General features: G+C 43.3%; 1 protein-coding gene across 5 annotated transcripts in view; it reads left to right on the forward strand.

The window, feature by feature from the left end:
- The window catches only part of Sec23ip (SEC23 interacting protein), a 44739-nt gene extending 36430 nt beyond the window's left edge, over positions 1 to 8309 (forward strand). For 3 of the 5 annotated variants that reach the window (XM_076553540.1, XM_006976992.4, XM_042284366.2), the window contains 4 exons: positions 1254 to 1439; positions 2087 to 2249; positions 2672 to 2773; positions 7128 to 8309. In XM_076553540.1, coding sequence (XP_076409655.1) covers positions 1254 to 1439; positions 2087 to 2249; positions 2672 to 2753 — 431 coding nt within the window. In that variant the 3' untranslated portion in view covers positions 2754 to 2773; positions 7128 to 8309. The remainder of the gene's footprint in view (positions 1 to 1253; positions 1440 to 2086; positions 2250 to 2671; positions 2774 to 7127) is intronic. The other 2 variants (XM_006976993.4, XM_076553535.1) reach the window with 1 other exon arrangement.
- The last annotated feature ends 11645 nt before the right edge of the window (positions 8310 to 19954 follow it).

A 19954-nucleotide genomic window follows, 5' to 3' on the forward strand; every position in this document is an offset into this window, starting at 1 on the left:
ATACACACAAAATAAAAAAGCAGTCTAAAAATTAATTTTATTTTTAAAATTACACTGAAGTGTGCAGGTGTGTGTGCCATCGTGTGGCTGTGGAAGTCAGAGGACAGTTTGTAGAAGTTGGTTCTCTCCTTCCCATATGGGTCCCTAGGATCTCTCTTGGGTTGTGAGACTTGCCTTACTTAGTCATTTTGCCAGCCTAGAATCTTACATTTTCAAAATTACCACACTATTACAAATTAGAAAAATTGACTTTTAAAGTCTTACAGGCTTTTTGTTTGTTTGCTTTTGATTTTGTTTTTTGAGACAGGGTCTCTCTCTTCATAGCCCTGGCTGTCCTGGAACTCACTGTGTAGACCAGGGCTGGTGTTGAACTCACAGAGATCCATCTATCTGCCTCTGCCTGCTGAATCCTGGGATTTAAAGATGTGCACCCCCATACCCAGCTGCTATAGGCCTATTTTAAAATTTTCTAATAAAAATATATAGGATTATGTTTATGTTATAGTGCTTGAACTTCTTTTTGAGAAAAAAATTGTAGGTTTGGGATGGATCAAATTGTTATTTATTGATTGATTGATTGATTGGTTTTTTGAGACAGGGTTTCTCTGTGTAGTTTTGGTGCCTGTCCTGGATCTTGTTCTGTATACCAGGCTGGCCTCAATCTCACAGAGATCTGCCTGGCTTTGCCTCCCAAGTGCTGGGATTAAAGGCATGCACCACCATTGCCCAGCAGATCAAATTGTTTAAAAAAAAAAAACTGGCTGGGCGGCACATACCTGTAATCCTAGTGCTCAGGAGTCTGAGATGTGAGGAACGCCCTAAGACACTGTCAAAACAAGCAAACAAAAAGACAGGCGAGGTCGTGTACACCTCTAATTTTAGTACTTAGAGGCTGAGGTGGGAAGATTTCTAGTTCAAGGCCAACCCTTCATATTGAGACCTTGTCTCAAAAAAACCCAATGTAAATCACCATTTTACCCTGTTGAGAGTTCTTGATTCCAAAAGGCTCCCAGGAAATGTCAGGGGGGAGGAGGAGGAGGAGGAGGAGGAGGAGGAGGAGGAGGAGGAGGAGGAGGAGGAGGAGGAGGAGGAGGAAGAGGAGGAGGAGGAGGAGGAGGAGGAGGAGGAGGAGGAGGAGGAGGAGGAGGAGGAGGAGGAGGTCCTTACTTGTCTGGGGCATCATTAACTTTTCATTTCTGTGGCAGAGAATTCCAATAGCCAATTAACTTGGTGTGCCATCTGAATCTGTTTAGAGTTGAAAGAAAGCCTTTCTCGAATGGGATCGGATTTGAAGCAGGGCTTTATCAGCTCTCTGAAAAGTGCATGGCAGACACTCAATGAGTTTGCACGTGCTCACACCTCTTCAACACAGTTGCAAGAAGAATTGGAAAAGGTGGCCAATCAAATCAAAGAGGAAGAAGAAAAGCAGGTAGTGGAAGGTAGGTTTATATTGGAGCCTTTTCCCTGGCACATGTTGAAGAGCATAATGCTTGTAAATTGTTGGAGACAGGTTTCCTTTCTAGACCTCGTCAGATCGGATGACTCCTGTCAAGGATGTATGCCCTGATAACTGTGCTCTCAGATGCTGTCCTTCAGAGTCCACGTCACCCTTCATTAACTGCTAATCAAGCTTTCCCCTGCAGTTCTCAGACTCTTCTCTGCAGTTTTAAGATTTTATTCAGTTTCAGGCTGGGGTGGAATGGGAGTTGAGAGCTAAGTTTGTAAAGACTCCACGAGGCTCCCAGCCTCTGCTCCTGCTGAGCTGTGGTTTTAGAGACCGTATGCAATGCCAGGTCATCATGCATGCTTTGTGACTTTATAGCAGATTCTAATTCGGTTTCTTTTTTTTTCTGCAATGCTCTCTCACCCCTTCACAACTTCTGCCGCTGTTGGCTCTCTGTCCTCTCTCGGGGAACCAGCTCCCCTCCCCTTCCCGTTCTCTGGAGGAGTGGGGGGCAAGCCTGCAGATCCTCAGTTGCTGCGAGTGTCAAGTGATGTTCATTGAACCCCGAGAGTCAGCTAAAGTAGAGGATAATGATTAAGTGATTGACTTTGATATTTGATGTTGAAATGGTTTAAATTCCAGCAGAAAAGATTGTTGAAAGTCCAGAACTTTCCAAGGATGAGGACTACCTAGGGAAGGTTGGGATGTTAAATGGAGGCCGCCGGATCGATTATGTTCTTCAGGAAAAGCCAATCGAGAGTTTTAATGAATATCTTTTCGCTCTTCAGAGTCACTTATGCTACTGGTAAGTATTTTTCACTTTGAGTCTCTTTGAATGGCTTTATCTAGAACAGCGTTCTCACTGTAGTGGGGTCTCCTACTAATCACCATTTGTGATGGGCTTCATAGATTCACCCGTTGAACTCCTACATTCACAAACATTTCCCCGTTAGGTGTTGTTGCTGGCTGGCCGAGGAGAGATTTGGTCAGCAGTTGACATTTCTGACTTGTTAACAGCCTTTTTAAGTCTGCAGAGAACTTGCTTATCCACAAGGTGGCAGTGTGTCAGTGTGTCATCTGCCCTTGACCAGAGACCATTGGAACTTGCAGTGTTTTTATAGAGGCATCTTTAACGGCAGGAGTTTAAGGCCTTTAAAAGTGTTCTTCCATATGTCCCCAGCACTGAGGAGAGTCCCAGCTTCTAAAGTATTGTTTTCTTTCTGCTAGGGAATCTGAAGATACTGCCCTCTTGTTACTTAAAGAAATTTATCGAACAATGAACATTAGTCCGGAGCAGCCCCAGCATTGAGCAGACTTGCATTTTATTGGGTGAGTTAATCCTTATTAAATGTGTAAGTGCAGATGTTTGTGTTGCTGGAATTTTCGGGTTCCTTTGGGATCGATGATAGAGGGAAATCAGGTCCTCTCTTGGAATTTAGTCTCATTAATAAGAGAATTTAGGAATGAACTCAAATGGAAGTTCAAGGACAGTTGTACTAGTGTTTAAAAGAAAAGCCAGCCTGGAGGAGAGGAGGAGGAAAGAAGAAAAACAGGCCGTTTAAGCTGGCTCAGTGGTGGCTTGCAAGGACTCTGGCCACAGGAGACGGCTGATGAGGATGACCGAATTTGGGTCTGTTATGGAGTCTTGAGTTGCTCACCAGGCGCTGATGAAATCACTGTGGATGTAAAGGAACATAGAGTTAAGGATGACCCCATGTACTGCTGGGTACATGATGGTGCTTTTTCCTGACTGGGCCCATCGAGGGAGCAGGGGTTTGGTGGTGGAGTAGTGGGTAGTGATTTCTGTTTCGTTGAGTCTGTAGTTGATAAGGTTGGTCTGAAGGGCAAAAGAACTCTCAGCGCTAACAGTGACTTTAGAGGCATCAGCCAAGATTTGCCATCCAAGGACTCAGTTGAGGTCACCTTGAAGGAGTGTGAGGGACGAGGAGGAGTCCTTGGAGTAAAAAGACTCCAGGACTTGAGCTCAAGCGAGGGAGGGTTGCTGCAGCAGTGGTCAGAGGACAAGCAGGAATGGCCTTTGGCTTCAGGCAGACAAAGACGGTTACTGGTGACCTGATCAGAGTTGCTTTAATGTCAGGCCAGAGGTCAAAGGTGAGAAGAAGGAGCTTTGTCATGAAGGATGATAGAAGTAAGGCAGTGGGGATGGGTGGGAAGGAAGGTGTTAGCTTGCCGTTACGGAGGTCCCCGAATTGAGGAGAATGAGAATTGTGGATGAAGGGGATAATGGGGTGTGGGCGTTTGGAAAGACAGGGAGCATGCAGCCAAGTGTGGTCAAGAGCTGAACTGTGGGAAAGGAGCAAGGCAGTGATGTGGGTGCAGGTATGGGCTGGGAGGGGGAGGGGAGGTGTTGTTGACAGGTTCTGCCTTCTCTGGAGTGAATCGGAAGGTCATCAGCTGAAAGTCAGGCAAGGGGCCTGCTGGGACAGTTGAAGAGAGAGAGCAGATGGATGCCTCAGTGTGGGAGAAAGGAATTCACCAGCCCAGTGTGATTGGATTTTAGTGCAGGTTGGAATGCCTGCTGATACTCTGATCATAAATTTGAAGTTAATTACTTTGTTACAGTGGCCTGCCTTCTCTGGCCATGTTCTGCTACCTCGCAAGGTTTAAAGTCGGCAAATACTTGTGTTTATCAGGGATAGGCAAGATAGGATGGGGGTGTAGTGGGGGTACCAGGGACATTGACTACATATGGAGGATGGATGGAGGCTTTGGGCAGAGAATGAATGGTGTGTGGAGTAGCGATTGCCGAGGCTGTGGTTTGCCCTGTGACAGGGTCCATTGGAACTGTCATATAACAAATACTTAATATACTTGGAAGCAATTTCTTCAAACTTTTTCTTTAGATTTATCTTATGTGTATGCTTGAGAGAGAGAGAGAGAGAGAGAGAGAGAGAGAGAGAGAGAGAGAGAGTGTGTGTGTGTGTGTGTGTGTGTGTGTGTGTGTGTGTGTGTGTGTACACGTACGTACACCATGTGCATGCGGGAGCCAGTGGAGGCCTGAAGAGGGTATTGGATCCCCTAGAGCTGGAATTATAGGTGGTTGTGAGCTGCCTGACTGTGGGAGTCCACAGAAGCTCTCTAGTGAGATCTGAACACAGCAGGGCTGCATTAGGAGATGGCTGGACCATGTGCATGGTCACCAGGTGTCTGGGAGGGTCAGCAGCTGGCTGTGCTCAGGGGGAGCTCTTTTGCTCCACCCCTTGGCATTCCTTTAAAACCCCATTAGTAGAGACTGAAGGGGCCGGTGGGTTTTGACCCAGGCCCTCCCGAGGCAATCCTGTGTTTCTGTCTCTCTCCTCTATATTTTTATCCACATAGTCTTCATTTCTCCCTGCTCAAGAGTACCCTGGGGAAGTAGTGGGGGTAGGCCCCCACACTTGATGTGGGTGCTGGGAATAGAACTGCTGGTTTCCTGCAAGAGCGGCAAGTATTTTTAATGGCTGAGATCTCTCCAGCCTCAGCTTCTCTTAAATTTATATATTTCATGTTGTTTGCTATCTTACAGCCTGTCTTTTTCTATGTCAGATGTTATGTGATTTTCCCATTGGGATGTATATTTATATAGACATATTTGTTGTACCAGAGATTGAACATAGTACCTTGCACATGCTGTACCACTGAGCTACATGCTCAGCCCTGTTTACAATTTTTGTTTGTCTTCTTAAATGGATTATACATACATGTGGTTCAACTTCTTTGTTTTATTTTATTTAGATATTTTAAAGCTTTTAAATTAACATTTATGTATTTATAGTTGGGTGTATGTGTGTGTGCCATGTGTAGTGTGTATGTGGAGGCCACTGGGCAGCCTGCTAGAGTAAATATTCTCTTTGCAGCATGGGGTCCCAGAATTCAAACTCAGGTCGTCAGGTTGTGTCATAAGCATCTCTGCCCATCTGAGCCATCTCACTAGCCCTTTTTGATCAGGTTTATTGAATTTCATTCCATGGTTTTATAATTTATTAATTTATCCTCCATTGTTCAGTATGTCCCCCCTCACATAATTTTGACTTGTAGCTTTACATGCTTATTGCCTGTCTCTGACTTGAAGTAAACCTGTGAGTGGCACTATGAGATCTCGAATATTACACAGTTTGAAAGGCTTTCTAGCCGGGCGGTGGTGGCGCACGCCTTTAATCCCAGCACTCGGGAGGCAGAGGCAGGCGGATCTTTGTGAGTTCGAGGCCAGCCTGGGCTACCAAGTGAGTTCCAGGAAAGGCGCAAAGCTACACAGAGAAACCCTGTCTCGAAAAACCAAAAAAAAAAAAAAAAAAGGCTTTCTGTTCTTTTTTTTTTTTTTTTTTTTTTTTTTTTTTTGGTTTTTCGAGACAGGGTTTCTCTGTGTAGCTTTGCGCCTTTCCTGGAACTCACTTGGTAGCCCAGGCTGGCCTCGAACTCACAAAGATCCACCTGCCTCTGCCTCCCGAGTGCTGGGATTAAAGGCGTGCGCCACCACCGTCCAGCTCTAATCTGTTCTTACTGTTCAGTTGTGTCCTAGAGAAGCCTCAGTTTTCATATTTACTGTTAATGTATAATTGCCAGTTTCTATTCCCCCTTGCCAACACTAATTGTTGCTGCATTTGAATTCTGGCCATTTGAGCACCAGGAATTGCCAAGTCATTTTTTTTCCCATTACTAGTGAACTTGAGTAGCTTTGATGTTTTTATTCTCCTATTTCCATTGCTTTGTCAATTGCCTCTTGACCTTCCTGCATTTTTCTGGCGGTATGGGATAGGACCATTGGAAGGGTGCATGTGTGCATGTGGGTGTGCCTGTCTGAATATTTCTGCTTAATGAAACTGATGGGTGATAGTGAGTTTAAGGATATCCTTTAATTCCCTCCAGTTTGTTACTTGTCTTTATTTTTTAGGTTAGATTGGGAGTGTGCTTTCAAACTAATGACTACTTAGATATTTACTTCTGCTTGCTCTTAGTTCTTCATTTAACTCTAGAAATGTGTGGTCTTGAGAGGAACTTGACTTTTCCTAAATAACTAGTCATTATTCCAGTGCTATAGTTGAATGTCGTGTCCTTTTTACTTGATGCCTTTATCATTTGCCTAGTATCTGTTTTCTGGGCATTCTGATCTATTTATTTATCATTCTTCATTGATGGCAGGGGCGACACTTTAGCATCTTGTTGTTGTTGTTGTTGTTTTTTGAAAACAGGGTTTTTCTGTGTTGCCTTGGCTGTCCTGAAATTCACTCTGTAGACCAGGCTGGCCTCGAACTCACAGAGATCCACCTGCCTCCCAAGTGCTGGAATTAATGGCGTGCACCACTACCATCCAGCTTGTTTTTTTTCAAAGACAAGGCCTCACTATGTAGCCTAGGCTGGCCTTGAACTCACAGAGATTCACTTGCCTCTACCCAGCGCTGGTACTAAAGGTGGTTACACCATGCCCAGCTTTGTTGTGCTTCTTGACCTTACTGAATGGGTCTTTGGCACAAAGCTCCCAGATCCACTCCCCCCCATTCCCATCCCTGCCCGAGCCTTTTGGAAGGTGTGTCTGAGGACATGTGCTTGAAGCTGAGCTCTGGCGGTTGCATGCAGTGTTGGTTAGTAAAGTTGAATGTGTGGCTGACTCCATGATAGAAGGGAGCAGTTATTACGGAGACTGTGAAGTTCACCGAGGGTTTTGAAGACTCTCTTGTCTTTACAGGAAGCTCCAATATGAGTGCCATGGCTGAGAGGCTCCGTGGCCGACCCCTCTTTGCTCCAGTGATGATGACAGAAAAGTGAGTCAGCAACAGTCGCTAACATAGGCTTCTCAGATGTGGAATTCATCGCACAGAACGGAAAGAAAGATACGGGAAAGAATCAGTACCGCATTTGGACAGTATAGATGAAAAACTGCAACCATGAAATGACGCTGTGGAAAATTCTCAGATCTGTTTAGTTGTGTAGTTACCAAAATTAAGTGTGTCCTAATGAAGAGATATTTGTAGCATGCAAACAGTTATTTCTATTTCTTGAAACTATTGTCAATGGGCTATTAAACTTATATTTTTCTTTGTATTAATGCAATATGTTATTTTTATTTAAATATGGACTTCTTAAGAAACTATAGTAACATGATTTTTAAGAAACTTATACTAGGTTGGGTGTGGTGGTCATGCCTTTAATCCTAGCACTTGAGAAGCAGAGGCAGGTGGATCTCTGTGGTCTACATAGCAAGTTCCAGGACAGCCAGGACTACATAGAGAGACCCTTCACAACAAAAAAAGAAAAAGAAAAGAAACTTATGCTGTGCTTTAAATGTGAATTGCTCTGAGCTGCCCTGATGCAGAGTTGTTTCTGCTTGTGACGAGGCAGTAACCAAGGTCTCCTCAGCCCAAGATGACCTGAGTGTTTATGAAGCCGAACGCCACCGCTGAGAGCCTAGTTGCAGGATGTGAAGCACTCGTGATGACCTGACCTCTCCTGGCTTGTCCACATCCCCTGGGAGATGCGCAGGTGCCAGGCCCTCACTGTGAGCTGAGGTGTCTGTGCCAGCACCCACAGCAGAGGTTCCAGTTAACAAGAGAACGAGAGTGGAAGGTTTTGTTCTTCGGTGTAATTGACTTGTACCAAACAAAGGGTTTGAAAGGATGGAGTCGCTGCTTCTGGGATGTAGAGCTGCTTGGTGAAGAGTGTTCTATAACATCCTTGTGTTTACTATAAACTTTATCTGAATATTTCCTAACAGACACTGGGAATGCCGAGTTCCTTCTTTTGTTACATAGCAGAAACATTTTATGTCATACATAGTTCTCATGGAACATGTAATTTTTTTGAAAGCAACATATAATACACATTTTTGTGTATGTATTCTAATTGGTGTGAATAAAACAGTAACATCGATGCTCTTTTTCAAGCTGCAAACTGTTGTTTCTCACCCTTCTTACGTGTTCCCTTGCCAGCCCGCAGCCTCTGTGGGGTTAATTCATAACTTGATGGAATTAAAACAGGAGGGTTTAGAGCAGTGGTTCTCAACCCCTTTGGGGTCCAATGACCTTTTCACAGGGGTCACATATTAGATAGATAATCCGTCATATCAGATATTTACATGACAATTCATAACAGTAGCAAAATTACAGTTATGAAGAAGCAGTGAAATAATCTTATGGTTTGGGGTCACCACAACATGAGGAACTGGCTTAAAAGGTCGAAGCATTGGGAAGGCTGAGAAGCACTGCTCAAGGGCTTCCTGTGACCCCAGGCAACAGAGTTTCCAGTCACCTCATCGTCTAGTCAAGGGCACACTATCCCCACTGGGGCGGCACATGGCCAAGTCGGGTTCTCTTGGTTCCCCTTGACCTTTGCTTCTCTCCACCAGGACAGTTACTGTTCACTTGGTTTCCATATGACTTCTTCTACTGTCAGAATAAGGGACAAATAGAGGTTACTCATGTGTATTTTAATAAAATCTACTTAGCTTTTTCAACTTGTAACAAGTTTGAGTTGTATCATTCTGCTTGTGTCTTGTGAGTTTTGGCAGAAAAGGGACATTTGGAGCAAGAAGTCCATGCCAGCTGAGTGCCCCTTGTTACTACTTCGTATTAATAGTTGGGGAGCATAAAATAGACTATTTCAGTGAACTTGCCTATAGACACATTTTCTATCACTATTACCTCTCTCTCTCTCTCTCTCTCTCTCTCTCTCTCTCTCTCTCTCTCTCTCTCTCTCTCTCTCTCTCTCTCTCCTCCTCTAAGACATGTACCCTAGGCTGGCCTCGAAAGATGTGTGTTTGAGGATGACCTTGAACCTCTGATTTCTCTGCCTCTCCCAAATGCTCAGATTACAGGTGTGTGTTTCCATGCCTGGTTTATGCAATACGGGCTATCAAAGGACCTGATGATACTGCACAGGTACCAAACCATCTGAACTACATCCCGCTCTGTCACCATGGTTCCTGTGTCTTGGAGCAAGCATCTGGTTTACATTGAGCCCCAGAATCTTACCACAGAGTCAGGTGCTTATCAAACACTTGTTGATTAGGGGAAATTAAAAATCAAAACTGTAAAGTCAAGTGACACTGGAAGAGACCTTGGAGGATCACCTAAATCAGTGGTTTGCGAACTACAAAGGAGGGGAACCAGCCGTAGACGGTTCAGATTTATAACAAGGTGAGAAGACTGCTGAGCGTTGGGGGCGTCCCTTCACTCACCAGTGCCTCAGTGGATGCTCTTGTTTTTCTCAGGTGAAGAAAGAAGTCTCTAGTCATCCCAGTTGTGTTTCCTGTGGAGTTTGTGGTAAAAACTTTGTAATCGTGGGGGAGGGGCAGCTGCCAATAATGTTCACATACAAATGTCTACAACGATAGTTTTCTAAGCCTGGAACATGCTGCTTGAGTCCAGCCAGATAGACATGTTCTCTCAGAGCTAGACTGATTTTTTTAAAAAAGGGACCCAAGCAGTGTGTTCCTGTTCATACCTGTAATTGCAGCACTTGGGAGGACTGCCTAAGCTACAGAGTGAGACCCTACCTCAAAAACAAAAAAGGACACGTGATGATAATGTTTGAGGTAAGTGCTTCCTTAAAGGCAGGATCCATAGAAAGCCTTGAAAAGTGGGGGTTGGGGGGAGGGAGTGGGGAGTAGACAGCAGGTTCCCTGTCTGTGTGGGACGTGCTGGAGATCAGGACTATCGTCTGATTAGGTAGATTTTTTCTCTCCTTCCTGCCAGGTCCCAAATTACATGGAGATTTATTAATTATGAAAGCTTAGCCGATAGCTTAGGCTTGTTTCTAACTAGCTCTTATAACTTAACCCATTTCTATTAATCTGTGTGCTGCCACATGGCTTTTACCTCTATCCCATTTTGTGTGTCCAACTCCTTCCCCATCTGGCTGGCCACTCCTGAGACTCCTTCCTCTTCCCAGCGTCCTCTCTGTGTTTGGCTGCTCTTCCTATAACTTCTGCCTAGCTACTGGCCTATCAACTCTTTTATTAAACCAATCAGAAGGTGCCTTGGCAAAGACATGTCTCCACAGTATACAAAAAGATTATTCTAGAACACCTGACTGTGTGGGACATGCTGAAGATCAGGACGGTGGCTGACTGTGGGGTGCTCTAGAGATCAGGACTGTGGTCTGACTGTGGGATGTGCTGGAGAACAGGACTGTCCTGAAAAGCCAGCATGCCTGCCCTGTGTGTTCGTATTGCCATTGTTAACGGCATGTGACGAGGCATACAGCTCCTCTAGTGTTTTCCCCTGGTGTGTGTTAGGGACTCAGTTTCCCTAGTACCTTTTACCAGCTGGGGGAAGGGTGAGTGGCTTCTTCTCTGGTGCTGCTCTGACAACAGAGAGAGAAGCTTACTGTGCCTGTAGAAGCCTTCCAGGGCCTGGGCCTGTGCAGCATGTGGGGGGAAGGGAAGGGAAGGTGGGTGGAACTGGGTGGGGTGGGGTTTGTCTTTATGTGCTCACCTTGATGCAGGTCAGAAGGACTCTTAGAAAACACCTTTGGGGAGGAATTTAGTGTGCCCTGATGTTTTAGACTCATTTTGAGGTAAGGATCAAGAGGGGATTTTATTTTCTTCCTTAAAATTCTGTCGTCTTTTCCTGGGTAAAAATCTCTTGTAGTCCCCCCCCCCCCACACACACACCAACCCCAACATTGACTTCAAAAAGAGCACTTTGAAATAACTTCATGTTGTTACCACCAATGGGAGCTAGTGAGAGAATGTGGGCTTGATTCTTCATGTCTCAATTCAAGCCGAGAGTACGTGTTCAATACTACAGTGAATCTTAAACCATCCCAGCACATCTTCAGTCTATGACATCATAGGACTACATCAAATAGACCAGCGTCTGTTAAGGACACATCCCTGGGATGGTGGGCACATGCACTTAGTGGTAAGCTGCCACTCAGGTTCATGGATGGGATCACCCACCATGTTTTTCTCCCGTTTCTTATATTTGGACGTCTTGGTGTTAAAAAACTATAACAGCATTTGTACACATACTCAAAAGTATGGGACAGTATAATGAATCCCCACATGTCCTCCCAGTTTTAGTGGTAGTCAGGTTTTTAAAAGAGGGAAGGAGAGTGCATTCCAGAGCTGCCCAAGAGTCCAGGTGAAGCAGAAGCAGCAGCATCTGAAGGGATAAGGTGTGTGAAATGTGAAAAGTGACTCATCTCCCCAGCCCCGAGAGCTGTTACTTCTGTGGCTGCATTCCATCTTGTTGAAAGAGCACAGCCTGAACTCTGGTAGGAGCCAGACAAGATGCGTTACTTCTCTGAGCCTTCCCAAACTTACACCCAGCCATCTCCCCGGAACCTCCATCTTTTCTTCCGGAGTTGACTGACTAGTCAGAAGTTGCAAGCTTCCGTATTCTGAAAAGCTCTTGTGATGCCTGGGCAGTGTCCGGCGAATGAGGCTGCTGCTGTTCTGTGAGTGTTGCTCCCTGGAGTGGAGATGGGGAAGAGACTGTTTTGGGGTGCTCACTGTGTTTCAGACACAGCCAGCTCAAGTCCTTTATAATGTTTACAGAAGTCCAGATGAAGTGGGCAGTATCTTCTAGAGGAGGTATAGAGTCTGTGCTGGCTAGATTTATGTCAACCTGACACAAACTGTTGTCCTCTGAGAGGAGGGAACCTCAATTAAGAAAATGCCTCCGTAAGATCAGACTGTGGGCCAGCCCATAGAGCATTTTCCTAATTAGTGATTGTTGGGGGAGGGCTCAGCCCTTTGTGGGTGGTGCCATTCCCTGGGTTGGTGGTTTTGGGTTCTATAAGAAAGCAGGTTGAATAAGCCACATGTAGCAAGCCAGTAAGCAGCATCCTTCCATGGCCTCTGCATCAGCTCCTGCCTCCAGGTTCCTGCCCTATTTGGGTTCTTGTCCTGACTTCCCTCAGCAATGTACTTATGCTGTGAAACTGTAAGCTGAAATAAACCCTTTCCTCCCCAACTTGCTTTTTGGTCATGGTGTTTCATCACAGTAATAGAAACCCTAACTAAGACAGAGGCCTGCAGGAGCTGGCTGCTGTGTCCAGGGCCACTCTTGTGATTGTAGGTAGAAGATGTGCTTACACCTTAAAAATCAGAATAAAGGGAAACTCTGCTACAAACATGTCTTTTAAGTACTTGCAAGTTGCCTGCTTCAGATTTTATGAACGCCTAGGCAGTCAGAGCCCATTTCTTTCTTCATAAGCAAAAACATTCTCAAAGGATAACTTTGGAATAGAAGGTTAGGAGGTACGAATTCTAATTTGTTTTTGCCTGAATGCTTTTTTTTTTCTTGTGGAGATTGAAAGCCTTGTGTTAATGAAGATCTTCCAATACTGTTCTGAATAGGATGCAACTATTTCTACAAATACCCTTTGAATTGAAGAGAAGGAATAAATACAAGAAGTTCTATTTGTCCTTAGGGTATAGGAAGTATTCACAATAACCAAGATATGCCATCAGCCTAAGTGACCATCAATGGGTGCATGTTATATATATGTATATGTGTATGTATATGGTATGTGTGTATGTATGTATATATATATGTATATATGTATGTATATGATGTGTGTGTGCACATATGCACATGCCATGGAGTTTTACTTAGCCATAATGAATAAAAAAATGTTATTTGAAGGGAACTAAGTGAAATAAGCCAGACTTGGACAAATTCTGCATGCTCTCTTCCATAGGCAGAATCTGTATTTTAAAAAGTAGAAAGGGTTGGGCCTGGTCTTGTAGAGGACCCTAATTCAGTTCCCAACATCTACATTGGGCAGTTCATAACCACCTGTGACTCCATCTCCATGGTATCCAATGACCTCTTCTGGTCTCTGTGGGCAACTATACTCACATGCACATACCTCTACATGGATACACACATAATAAAAATGAATCTTAAAAAAACAGAAGATGGACTACTGGGGGAGAGGACCAAGAACCATAGTGAGGAAAGGGGAGGACAAGAATAAGAAGTGGGGTACACATGATTCAAGTACATAGTGCCTCAGCAAAACCTGCTATTTTGTTCCATTATACATGCTAATAAAAATGCCTTTAAAGGGCTGGGGAGATGACCCAGTCCATAAAATGTTTGCTTCTCAAACATGAGGACTTGACTTTGATCTCCAGTAGGTATGGTGCTGGGAATTCCAGCACCGGTCAGGCAGAGATAGGCAGATCCTTGGGACTTGCTGACTAACCTGCCTAGCCTAACTGGTGAGTCCTTGGTGGCAGTGAGAGATCCTGCCTTAACAAACAAGGTGGATGGCATTAATGAGGAAGGACACCAGAGGTTGACCTTGGCCTCCACATTCATGCACACAGAGGAAACATTCTCTTGCACACACAGGAATAGGCATTGTTGTGGGATATTTGTACACTGTGTGAAGATGTGTACCATGCTTTTTCTTTTGGGCCACTGACCAGCTCCCAAATCATGACATGGAGACTTATTATTATTTATAAATGCTTGGCCTACCTTAGCCTCATTTCTTTTAATGTAACCTAACCTGTTTCGCTTTACCTTTTGCCTCAGGGCTTTTTACTCTTCCTTCCTCTGTATATCTTACGTTCACTGCTTCTCATGTCTGGCTGCCTGGCTTCTTGTCCCGGGTGTGTCCCTCTCTTTCTCCTCATTCTCTTCTTGCTTCTTCTCTTGTTCTTCTTTTTTCTCTTCTTCCTTCCTATTTATTCTCTCTGCCTGCCAGCCTTGCCTATCCCTCTTCTGCCTAGCTATTGGCCATTCAACTTTTTATGAACCCAAACAGGTTCCTTAGGCAGGCAAGGTGAAACAAATGCAACACACCTTTGCATAATTAAACAAATTATTTGCCTAGTTAAAATTATATTACACAACAAAGATATATTTGCTGTAACTAGTGTAATAAGTTGAATGGCCAATAGCTAGGTAGGAAGTATAGGTGGGATTTCCAGGGAGAGAAATGAAGAGGAGAGAATCTAGGTGCACAGGGGATGTCAGGAGACATGGAGAGGAAACAGGAGGTGCACGATGAAGGAGAGGTAACACCATGTGATAGAAATAGATTAATATAAATGGGTTAATTTAAGTTATAAGAGCTAATTAGGAACAAGCCTAAGCTATAGGATGAGCTTTCATAATGAGAAATCTCCATGTCATTATTTGGGAGCTGGCTGGCAGGATAGAGAAAGACTTGTTTCATATGACATCCAAGGACCTGAGAAAGCTTAAGAAAAAGAGTTCCAAAAATGTAAACGCAGAGCCAGACACAGCTCCCTAGTCCTGCAATCTCTCAGGTTGGCCACATTATACAGAGATGCAACTCCTGGCCACTGCCTGAGGGCTGGAGTCAGCTGCCAGTGCCATGTGCCAGCACCATGTGCAAAGCTGAGCTGTGCGGTGGCTGACATGACAGTGTAAGATTTGTCTTACGTTGTCAGAGAATGCTGCAGGCACTTAGTAAAGCCAGGTCTAGACACAGAAAACCTCTAAAAAGGTACAGTATGTTTAAAAATGGGCTTAGATGCTGATGAAAGAAATGAAAATTGGTATAGACAATCATAGAAAAAAATAGCTTAAAAATAATAAAGTCTTAAAAAAGCCACACAAAGATGGAAAATCCACAGTGTGTCTGGATCCTACATGGTGCTTTGTTGACTTTGAATTTTTTAAATGCTGATTAGCAAATTACAGCTGCTGAGAGATACTGGATTATGGAAACTGCTGAATTAAACCAATTTATATATTTTAAGAATATCTTAACTTCAGAATGGAAGTCAGAAAATATGTTGCATTGAGGGAGAGGTTATGCCTTTGCTTCCACAGGAAACAAAAAGTTATGGTTTTTTTTAAAATTAATAAAGATCAGATTTGATTAGGGGAGACCTCCTGAGGATCTTGGCTACAGACATGAGGGGAAAAGCCAAGAAAGACTACAAGACAGGTGATGTATATGTTGATTCCTTGTCATGAGAACAGCTCGAAGACTGGATGAGACATGATAAATCTTGTTGGCTACAGAGTCCTCATGACTTATTATTACATGCTATCCTTTCATATGGCATGGATAGAGGTTTGGTTATACAGTCCAAAAAAACATAAAGTTAACAGATGTCTTACCTGCTCAAACATAAAAAAAAATCATCTCTAGCTGACTTATGCATACTTGCGTTAATACAGATGTATGTTGCCTTTAAAAGTTTGTGTGTTTTCAGAAAGAACAAAAGGACCAAACACCAATAAAGACAAGAGCCTTTCAAAATCCTCTGTTGCAGTTTCTTCAAAATTCTCCATCCAGAACAACTTCAAAGCTTCTAGCTGATATGGTTCAGCCTCACAGACTATCCAGCTGATAGCTCCATGCTTTCCCATCACACAGAGACTAAACAAAAAACAATATAGCTGACTCTCTTAGGACTTGACCATTTCCCCAATTTTCTCAGGGTCCCCTAAAGATGCTGTCACCCCCAGACAACAAGAAGCAGTCTAGAGAACACAATGCCCACATTCCCAAGAGTTGGAGTGGGTGCTTTTTGTTCATTTTGTGGGTTATGGATGCTTGTAATCATTTAGGGGGTTGGTTACAAGTTGTTATTGGTCATGGTCAGGAAAAAAGCTGAACAAAGGAGATTAGATTCAGGGATCTCTTTCTGAAGGGAAAAGTATATTGTATATATAGTATAGAAATGATGGGATAAAAGGGTGGATTGTTGAGTCTACTTTGAACAAACACTAGTCTCATATTTTTCATTAGTATGGATTTTTGTATATTGAAACAAATTTAAGGCTATTTTTGTTATACTGTATATATGTTTATACTCTGGTTTAAGGTATTGTACCTATGCAACTCATTTAAAAATGTAATGAAGTTCTAGTCCTTGAAAGCTATTTAGGATAATAAAGAAATACAGGTTAATAGTTATCTATAACAACCAAACTTATATTAGGTATGTTTTTCAGGTCAAACGATATATTTTAAATAGATAGATGGTCTTCAAACACTTCAAAGACTTACAGAATATGGCATTTAAAATGTTTTAATAATATAAGGCTTTTCATGACAGTGAGATGTGTCTGCTCCTGACAGCACCAGTTTACTTCAAAAAAGGATGATGGGCATCAAAGAACCTCCATATGGAGTTCACTTTTATTGTGGCAAAGTTAGCCAGTGGGTAAAGAAACTTCCTTTGCCTCAACTGCTGACAGTATGCTGTTTAAATTGGACAAACAGGACACAAAAGAAGGTGACTGCTGAACTTTGCTAAGACAAGGTAGAATAGTCCTTCAAAATTCCTGCTTTACAGAAAAGTCTATCAGATATTCTAGGCCTGTAGGCCAAAAATGGATAACATTGCAGAGGAACCTTGGGTGACCAGGCAGCCAGATGTTTCTGTTATTTCTATAGTTTTGAAGTTGTTTGTTCTGCACTTCCTGTTTACTCAGGTAATATTACTCAGGTAATATTATATTCTTCTTGGGTCTCTGATGGAGTTGAAGACTAGATAGTTATAGGAGTTTTCCTTGTTACCAAATTCAGAAAAGAAACTCACGGAAGAGGTAGAAAGTGTATAAGGTAGAGAGACATAAAAGCTTCATGCTTGCTTGAAGTCATGAGCGCTCAGCTTTCTGCTCTCCCTGCCGTGCCTACTGCTTGCTATCATGCCTCCCTGCCTGTGACAGACTCTTACCCCTATGGAACCCTACACCAAAATAAACTCACCCTTCCATTAATGTTGCCTTTGGTCATGGTGTTTTATCACAGAAACAGAAAAGTAACTAATACATCTTTGTAGTAGAATATTATTTTAAGATTTATGTTGCATTTGTTCAACTCTGTGAAGCTGTGTTACAGTGCCTGTCAAGAATACCTGATGGTCTAATAACAATCTGGATGGCCAATAACAAGCCAGGAGAGAGGATAAGTGGGGCTGGCAAGTAGAGAGGATATATAGAAGGAGAAATCTGGAAGGAAGAAGGAGCCAGAGAAGGGGGAGGACTTCAGGGGCCAGCCACCCAGCTACACATCAAGCTATAGAGTAAGTAAGAGTAAGATTTACCGAAGTATGAGAATGGGAAAAGCCCAGAGTCCAAATATAGATGGGATAATTTAAGATAAGGAAAGCTGGCAAGAAAGAAGCCAAGCTAAGAATTAAAAATAAGCCTCTGTGTGTGATTTATTTGGGAGTTGGGTGGCAGAACAAAAAAAGAAAAAGAAAGGAAAAGAAAAACTTGCTTTTAAAGGATAATAGTACATTATAACAACATATAATTAGGTAAAACAAAAACTATCACACTGGAGTTAGACAAGACAAAGAGAAGGGAAAGAGCCCAAAACAAGGCACAAAAATCAAAGACTTAAACAAAATGACCTCTTTTAAGCTGATTGTGATTTTCACTGTGCAAATCTCAATAGCAGCTCTAAAATAAAAATCTTAAATAGTCATTTTCCTCTGGGTCTTGGAAAATGGATATTTAGTTCCAGTTATTACCGAACATGACTACTCTTGCAAATCAGTACAAGACAGAAAGTTCAGAACCTTTCCTCAGTTTTCAAATTTGCCAATGGGTAGAAGTTGATGTCCTTCTCTTGGCCTTTAAGATCGCAATGACAGGTTGGTCACCACCACACAGTGGACAGACTGCACTTGCTTCTCTGCATAGACTCAGCTGCACATGTCCAGCCACAGGACTTGGAGCTGCTCATCTGATCAGAGAAGCCTCTTTAGCATTGGACAGCACTCTAAATGGACTCGTAGCTAGTCAAAGTGCTGAGAATAAGAGATTGCTGGATGCGTGGCCCCAAATGGGATCTCTCTCTCACTCTCTCTGAGGCCCAGGGGACATCACAGAGAAGGGGCTAAAAGGGCCATGGGAAGGGAAGGATGGGAGGGATGTGGTGGGGTACTGTCTTGTGGGTACAGCATAGCTGTTACAGTCCTGAGTACACAGTAGCTTCAACTGCCTGCCTGCATCTTCTTAAAATGACATTTCTAGACTTGTTCACCGGAGTCACAGGACAGGTCAGGACAAGTCTGTTCCTGCCTGTAGGGAAACAGCCCAAGAGTACTAGTGTAGCGGCAGCTGGCAGCACCGTCTTTCTGAAGTCCGCACTCTGGGTCTGCATATTTGCTCAGTATGCAGGAGACCCTTGGCTTGAGCCCCAGCATTTAATAAGTGGTACAAGCCTGTAATCCTAACATTTGGGAGGTAGAGGCAGAAGGATCAGAAGTTCAAGGTCATTCTAGGCTCATAGCAAGATGGAGGTCAGCCTGGGATATAGAAGACATTGGCTCAAACAACAAAAAATCATAAAAAAGCCAGCACTCCATAAAGAAAACCATCACAAGGCCAAGAGTCACCTGGAACACCAGGTCGCCATTTACATGTAAGCAGACCAACCCAGGAGGACAATTCATATTTCTAGCCTGCACTCTTACTGAAGTGGGACCAGGAATCTTCATAACCAGTTCTGGGCACTCAAAGGGAAGCTGGTATGGTCACCATAAACAGTTTCCATAGGGATACTCTCTAATGAGCGCAAGTTCATTCAGGGCTTTTGAACATCTTGTGTCTAAAACTGGTGAGCAACTTCATTTGGGCATACGGCCCAGGGGTGGCTCAGGCCTGCTTTATAGAGTAATAGGTCAGAAAAGTCAGGTGACTGCAGTATGTCACTCTGTATTAGAACATGGCATCTGTTAACAGACACTTGCTGGAGTATCTTCCAGTTCTGATTCAGCCAGAGGAGTTTGCCAAAAAGGAACACCCAGTTGTACAAATGGCCTGCCTATGACTTATGCACATGCTCTCATAAACCTAATGGGTTTGTTTCTGAACCATTCTGAATCTTCTGGAGAGGCCCTATGTTTTGGGAAGTTTTGAATTATAATCTCTTGTGTTTGCCGTATTGTGATTTATATCATATTTATTTGTTCTATTCCAATGCATGTGTCTTACTTTCATATTCAGTCTGATTCATATAGTTAGTGTCAGCAATATTTTAAACTCTTTTCACAGTGTCTCTGACATTTCATTGATTTCCTCTCTTCTTAAAATGAAATCCACCCTCAAACATAAAACTTACTTTTAGAAAATCTAACAATAAAACTGGGTATCGCAGCTACCACCTGTAATCCTGGCACTGGGAGGTAGAGGCAGGAGATTTCAAGAATAGCCTGGACTATAGACTGACTCTCAAAAACAAGCAACAAGCCACAAGAAGCTAACAAGAGGAAAATATAATTATTAGCTATAGGCATTGGTCATGTTTGGGGTGTACGATCTAATTATGAGCTATGGAAATTGGTCATATTTGGGGTGTACAATCTAATGATGAGCTATAGGCATTGGTCATATTTGGGGTGTACGATCTAATTATGAGCTATGGAAATTGGTCATATTTGGGGTGTACGATTCCCCTGCCAGGTTCACGTGTTTGAGCGCTTGTTCCCATCTGGTGGCATCGTTCTGGGAGATTGTGGACCCACTGGAAGGTGGAAGCATTGACGTGGGAAGTGGTTCCTTAAGAGTGCCAACTTGGAGGCTTACAGCCCTTCTGGTTCCATCTTCCTGGTCCCCT

This window comes from Peromyscus maniculatus, chromosome 1, assembly GCF_049852395.1.
Source record: "Peromyscus maniculatus bairdii isolate BWxNUB_F1_BW_parent chromosome 1, HU_Pman_BW_mat_3.1, whole genome shotgun sequence".
Lineage (NCBI taxonomy): Eukaryota > Metazoa > Chordata > Mammalia > Rodentia > Cricetidae > Peromyscus > Peromyscus maniculatus.